Genomic DNA, 7,473 nt, shown 5'->3' on the forward strand with positions numbered 1-7,473 from the left:
CTTTCCCTGCAATGCACATCTGTAAAACTTGAGCTTATATAAACTTATACTAATGATTAATTGTAACATTTTAACATATAGTTACCAATGTTGCTGTAAAACCTAAAGAGTTACAAATGGCATGTATGCATATGTGCAAAACAAACAAATAAGAACAAATCATCAAACTCTTGATTGCATGATCGAATGAATTTATCACAAAGCAAGTGATTATTTACTCTCTGGAAGTCAGGCTAAATGAATAAAACACTGGGACTGCATTCCTGAGATGTGTCAGATCCTCAGTCACTTCTCAGATACCGAATACAGACACTGCCTGTAACATTAATACCAGGATAGATGCAATAGATTTAAGAAAACTATGATTCGTAAAAGTGGAGGAGATTTTAAATCCACCCCTTCAGCAGACAAACTGAACCAAATCCATTTCGACCCTGCAAAGTAAACAACATCTCACACTCCTTGTCTTTCTTAAAATTAGCAATGAATTCTAGCTAGCTATTGGGTCTGTAATATGGCATAAAACTGAACTAAGCATCTCAAACTTACAAAGGTAATACCCATGAAAAATAAAAACGCCTCTTGGGCCAGAACATTTGGTCCATTAACCATGGTCTTGGCAAACTGAAATGAGCAAAGTTGTGCAATTAACTCTTATTTTGGCCCGATTTGCCACCCAACCTCACAGTTGTTAACAGAGGTGGCAATCTCTGCACGTCTACCGTCACATCTGATGTTCTGTTAGCAAAAAAAAGCAGTGATTTCTGGTACTCGTGTAGTTCTTTATGAGGTCCTGATGGTTCTTCTCCAAAACATCATACAGTACTGACATGACTAGACCATCTTATGTTGGACTCTTTTCATGCATGTTCTAAAGGATTGCTGTGCAAACCAAATCACCATACAAACACTGATACTGTAAACGAATGGCAACATGTTCCCAAACCCTCAGGTTTGACATTGTTTAGGAAATTATTCTCTCTAATGTATATATTTTTATTAAATTGATTTTTAGCTTATCCCTCAATTTATTGTCCACCCTGTAATTTTTTATTACTTTCCCTTTAAATGAAAGTAGGAAAAGTTAAATGACATAATATCATAATGCAGTCATCACTTTGGCGGGGAAACAACTTGGGCGAGTGAATGAGATCCTCGATTATTTTAACTGTCTATTTTTACCAGTTTTGTCTTTCAAGTTTGATGTGGTCAACCTTAGTACATCTACCTTGTTAAGGGAAATATAAAAAGTTAAAAAAATGACAGTTTTAAATACCATGCCATTCTTCATTTAATAAACCTATGCTAGCTTCTTTTTGCTCAGACATGGTGCAGTAGCTGATTTAAGGTCAGAATGTCCACACTGTTAAATCAGAGGACCTAACAGAGTGCATACTGAGTTTACATAGTGATCGTTAAAGTCATTTTATATGTTTAAAATCGAAGAAGTAGTGCATTTAAAGTTCGTTGGCAATGTTTTACATATTGTTTCCCATCTAAATCCAGTTCAAAATAAAGTAAAATTGTAACTGGTTGAGAGATAGGAAGTCATCCATCCACGACTTGTCCACCCTGTTCATTTTTGTCCACCCTGTTAAGCAGGGTTTTTTGCAATAATTCCTTAAAATCACCACCAAAAAAAAAAAAAAAAACATTCTAATGTGACAATGAAAATCTATGGAGTATCAATAATGTAGTACTTTAAAAAGTGAACAAACTATATCTGTCCCAAACAGGGAGGACATTTTTTATCTTCCATTTCATTTATTTTGTTTAATAAATGGTGACATTTATTTACTCAAACTTGACCAGAATATTTTTTTCACCCCTATCATGACTGCACAAACATTTATTTTAGGAACTGAGTTTAAGAACTGATTTTCTACATTTTATGATGAACAAAAGGCAGAATACCAGGAATGACCCAAATACAATAAAAAAAATGACATATATAGCCTACTTACAGATTTATAAACGAATAGCAAGCCATTCCTGTTGCACTTTTTAGTGCTATTTGTTAGTATTTTTGGCCCAAAATGTTGACCTATTTTTATTACTTTTTTTATTACAGGCTACATTATTTAATTACATTTTTGTTTATAATTTACATAAAGCATTTAAAAATGTGAATAATATGGCACTATAGTGCAGTGATAGTACAGTGCTATAATTTATTTATTTATTTATTTGGTTTAAAATAAGAGTTCGTTTGACACAGGGCGGAAGTCGGATAACCACCGGAAGTGGATGTTATGCAAAGATGGCGGCGTTGATGGGTGAGTAAACGAGCTGGGTTCTAGACGACTTTAAGCCTCTGCATAACGCAGTATTGCTATTACTGCATCATATAGATTTAGTGCATTAGGTGTAACTAAATTACAGTGCATATTCGGTTGGTAAATGAATTATGTCGTGCTATGAAGGACTTTACTCGCTGAGTGACCTTGTTACTCAACATGTCTTGATCAGAGACTTTACCAAACACAGACTCACATTATTTACAGATCAAAGTTAGGAAAGATATGTTATATTACTTTCAGAATAATAAAATAAAAAATGCCCTTTGGTCAGGCGATATGCAGTGATTAACAGAAATCACTGTCACAAAGTTTATACTTATAAATAATGTTCAAGTATTAAATTATTGAAATATTTTTGACGTTAAAACAATCTTTAACCACATAGTGAGCAGTGTTTTAGCCACAGTATTGTTTTATTTATTTGTTTGTTTGTTTGTGTTGTTATTTATTTAAATTTTTTGCTGGTATGTGCAAGTTTGTTTATGCCGTTTTCTTGAGATTCAACTCTACTAGACTGACAGATGTTATATATATATATATATATATATATATATATATATATATATATATATATATTGAGCCAGATCAATTTCTGTGCTGAATGTAATAGCAAATAATGTGACTTAAGTAACGTGTTTTTATTTCAGTTCCCCGTCTTCCTGCCCTTGGCTCCTTTAATCTAAGGTAAGTTTTGATTTGTATTTTTTAAACTGTCTATTAGATCTTATGTGTGTTTATGATTGCTCTACATTACCTGCTAACTTTGGTTTGAAAGAAGGTAAATATTAAAATGAGGGTTTGACAGGTGTTCTGCAGATAAACCTCAATCTTTATGGATGGCAATAACAATAATAATAATGTTTATCATTTTACATATATACATTTATATAAAATATAAATGTTATATATTTATTTTATAAATAAATATAGAATTTATTTTATATAGCATTTATTATATATATATATATATATATATATATATATTACAAATTGTATACAAATGTTGTAATAGCTTTTTTTTCTTGATGTTGTGTTGATGTAGGGCCATTTCATCGTTTGCTGTTCATAAAAAGGTTCCTCTGACAGACAAAAAGGATGAAAACTCCTCAAGGTGTGAAATTAATGGTTTTGTTATAGTTGTATGTCACCCATCCTGGCCAATTATGAAATAACTATTGCATTGAGTAGCCTAGTTGTTGTCATTATTAACTGAGCACACCCTTCTTTCCAGTCTGGTCCCGTTCAGAGAGAAAAGCACAGCTCTGGCTCCAAAACCAGCTTCAGCGGTCAGCAGTAAGGGGGAATACGTCATCACCAAGCTGGATGACCTGGTCAACTGGGCACGCAGAGTACGTAACTCTACACATTTACAAAAATGTTCCTGTTTGGGTAGAAACATTTTGTCACTTGCTCATTTCCTTTTACTGTATTTGCCATGTTTCGATCAGTTTTCCTGTTATATTGTTCTCCTTGCAGGAGAATTGATTCATTTTTATAATTTAATTTTGTCATAATTATTTAGTTTTAAGGAGGTAAATGGACCTTATACACCTTGGTTTTCATGACAATAGAATTATATCACATTCTTTTGGCAGTGAATGATTAGGGGGGGTTTTTGAGTGCTTGTGGGCTGGAAATCATCGACACTGCCAGAGGGGTTTTAGTCGAGAGTCGGGACTGATGCATTATAAGGGAAAAGACCAAAATTCACTAAATTTAGACCTTCAAAGATTAAACGGGTCATAAACACGCCAAAGGGAAGGGGGAATTGCGATGCTACGCACTACAATGAACACTTCAATACCATACAGCATCATCATGCACCCATTCAGAAAGACAAATGAATGAGTTTGTAATGTTTACTTTGACGTAGTCAGTCAAAGCCTCAAACAGTTGCGGTGCGTCATGTCAAAACATGCTATGATACGTTGCATGGGTTCATATAAGCGAGATATGCTCTACACAGTTATAGCTGACTCAATTGCTTACTCATGGCACATCTTAAAAGTATTCCTAATATGTTAGACCTTTAATTGAAAGTAACCTACTTTGACCTTTTGAGCCACGTCTTTACCAGCACCCAGAGCTGTGTGTGTGATTCTCAGCACGAAAGGAGTTCTTGCAAGGTTGTTTGAAAATATGCTTTATTTGTGTAATTCCGCTGCTAGGTGGCACTAGTGTTGCAGAAACGACATACTTCAACTTTTTATTTATTTATTTAATTACTTTAGTTTTAAAGTAGACAAATGATTCCCTTTCTGAAGCAGTTAAATTAACATAAAATTTCTGTTTGTGTTTTAGAGCTCCTTATGGCCCATGACCTTTGGCCTGGCGTGTTGTGCTGTGGAGATGATGCACATGGCCGCCCCGCGTTATGACATGGATCGGTTTGGTGTCGTGTTCAGAGCCAGTCCCAGACAGGCTGATGTCATGATCGTTGCAGGGACACTTACCAATAAAATGGCCCCTGCATTGCGGAAGGTATTTGCACCATAACAATTTTAATAAACTTCTATTGCCTATATTCAATATATTTTGGCTAGGTTTAATTTTCTTTTAATGCTTAAGTGTAATGACTGTTCTGCTACTGTAATTTTTGAATGTCTTGCTGGTAACAGGTGTATGATCAAATGCCAGAGCCCAGATACGTCATTTCCATGGGAAGGTAATATAGCCGTTCTTTCATAAATGAGTCAAAAAGACTGTTTTATCATATTATGTTAGTTTTTTTTTACTAAATCTGATTTGTTTCTTTCTTGCGTTAGCTGTGCTAACGGTGGTGGCTACTATCACTACTCTTATTCTGTGGTCCGAGGTTGTGATCGCATCGTTCCAGTGGACATCTACGTCCCAGGTGTGTTTCATTTAAAGGAGTCATACGATGCTATTTTAAAAGTTCATTATTTTGTTTATTATTGGGTGTAATAGAATTGGTTAAAATGCTTTAATGCTCAAAAAACATAATTTTTCACATACTGTACACAATTTCTCAATTAAATTGTGAGTACTCGTAAAAAATAAATAAAAAAATCCTCGATTGCAATTTACCCGTATCGAGTAACCAACAAAATATCGGTAGTGGCACATTCCACGGACAAGAATCCATGAACCGCATTATCAGAATATGGTATTTAAAAACCATACTATTGCACATTGTGAATTCACAAAGGCTGTGATTCAATTAAAGAAATCTATGCCCTGTGAGTTTATAATATTTATTTACACGCGCGAAGGATACGAAGCGATTCCGTTCTGCTCCACATGAACTGTTATCATTTACAGCTCTCAGTTTGGGTTGCTTTTAACACTCATCTGGGAACTCAGTGTGCGCCATTTCGTCATATTTGTTATGTAAATCATTTATAAACCTATGCCAACACAGGAGAATACGTCAACATTTTCCGAAATATGCTAACTGTTCATCGTGATTTCAAAATAAAAGTTTAAACCCTCGCTCTGAGTTTGCATGTTGTGATGTCTAGTTGTCCACATGTTCTCGTTCAAGAAATTAGTGGTTTGAATTAATAATGGATTATTGCATTTTTAATAATGAAACCGTGTGTGAAATGTGTTGTGAATTGAAATATTCACAGCTTAAATATACAACCGTGTTGAATTTCAGCCCATAAAAATGCAAGCAGGGTTAATGCAAAGTAGTGCAATTCAACAAGCTTTTTTGTCTCAAAAACATTTGTTATTATTTTACTTCCATACTCTTGTCTCCTTCCCTGCATAACGACAAGCTGAAAGAGTTAGCATTAGCCGTTTTGGCTAAAGGTTGCAGGCTTGCCTTACAATGGCTTTGGCATAGTTTGCTCTGATTGGGCAGCTCACTCAATGCATTGTGATTGGCTAAACACCTCAAACGTGTAACACCCCTTACCATAATCGTGAGCTTCAGCTTCCAAAGCTTCTAAAGCGATTGTAAACACGGTTAATAACGTTGTTGGTGATACCGTATCAGTTCAAGCCAACATCAGATGCTGAAAATGTGGATAATCAAGCAGATTGACCAGATCCAATTTTGCAAGCCCGACTTGAGTTATGTTTATTTAGTAAGTCTCTCACCTTTCAGATATGATCTTATAATGGTTTAATTTGTCTTCTTCACTGTAACAACTTTTAAGTCATAAGGTGACAACATTAAAATACAGTTTAAAAACATAATGAATTTCTAATTATTTAGGTGTGTATAGCCAGCGTTCTTCAGGTTCCAGATTCAGGAAGCTTTCCTCTGTAAAAACAGCGTTATAAATAAATCTTAACCACTGATTCCTAATTTCATCCGTGTTTGAATGGCCAAACAAAGGGGTTTTGCTTTCGCATCCACACAGCATCGAAGCCACGTCTTCTCTCTTTGCATATGCCTTTGGGCAGGCATTATGCTAATATTGCACATTGTGCCGTGGACGTTTGAGGAAGCAATATGTAGACTTGATCGAGGCGTTTTAGGCAGGTCTGGATCAGTGTTCTCTGTTAAATCCCTTTGTGGGACACTACGAGCTTGTAACTTTACAGATCTTGTACATGCACAAACAGATACATTACACACTACATAACCACTTTACAATTCTGAAAGAAGATCAACCTATAGCCTTTATCAGAATTTTCTGATAATAAAACGATGTCATCATATAGTAATGTGCCTGTCTGTCCTACCAGGTTGTCCTCCCACAGCAGAGGCTCTGCTTTATGGGACTCTGCAGTTACAGAAGAAGATCAAGCGAGAAAAGAAACTGAGAATTTGGTATCGCAAGTGAGGTGTGATTGTGTTTGTGTGTCTGTTCTGAAATGTTTATTTAACACTGGTCGTTTGTTGCTCAGAAGGCTGATTTCTCAGGAGCTGCTCTGGTTTGAGCGAAGCTCCTCCTCTTTGTAGCTACAATAAAAGACTTTCTGCTTCAACGCTGAGTGCATTGAGTTCTGTTTGATGCAGATTGTATTTTTTGTATTTTGTCATTGTGGTACAGTAGTTATCGTTGTCTATTCTGAAAAGACTTGCTCTACAAATAATCATTCAGTCAAACTTTTTATAATAAGCTCGGACACTCCTCATTTGGGTAAATGTTTTTTTAGGGGTAATACTTTACACAAGTACATTACAGATATTTACTGTAGTAATAACAGTAAATTAGGAATAATTATGATATAATATAATTATAATAATTACATG

General features: G+C 35.1%; 1 protein-coding gene across 1 annotated transcript; it reads left to right on the forward strand.

The window, feature by feature from the left end:
* Nucleotides 1–2,213: 2,213 nt before the first annotated feature.
* On the forward strand, nt 2,214–7,205 carry ndufs7 (NADH:ubiquinone oxidoreductase core subunit S7). The gene is made up of 8 exons (XM_084395548.1): nt 2,214–2,276; nt 2,948–2,984; nt 3,343–3,411; nt 3,532–3,649; nt 4,602–4,781; nt 4,919–4,965; nt 5,066–5,154; nt 6,963–7,205. Exons 1-8 carry the CDS (start codon nt 2,261–2,263, stop codon nt 7,058–7,060), a joined length of 654 nt encoding a protein of 217 aa, XP_084251674.1. The 5' UTR covers nt 2,214–2,260; the 3' UTR covers nt 7,061–7,205.
* Nucleotides 7,206–7,473: the final 268 nt, after the last annotated feature.

This window comes from Rutilus rutilus (assembly GCF_951802725.1).
Source record: "Rutilus rutilus genome assembly, chromosome: 22".
Classification (NCBI taxonomy): Eukaryota; Metazoa; Chordata; class Actinopteri; order Cypriniformes; family Leuciscidae; genus Rutilus; species Rutilus rutilus.

Excerpts from the sequence above, each read along its gene's own strand:
- ndufs7 (XM_084395548.1), top strand. Across the intron at positions 2,985-3,342 it reads CTTGGCTCCTTTAATCTAAG|GGCCATTTCATCGTTTGCTG; the intron begins GTAAGTTTTGAT and ends GTGTTGATGTAG. Across the intron at positions 3,412-3,531 it reads AAGGATGAAAACTCCTCAAG|TCTGGTCCCGTTCAGAGAGA; the intron begins GTGTGAAATTAA and ends CCTTCTTTCCAG.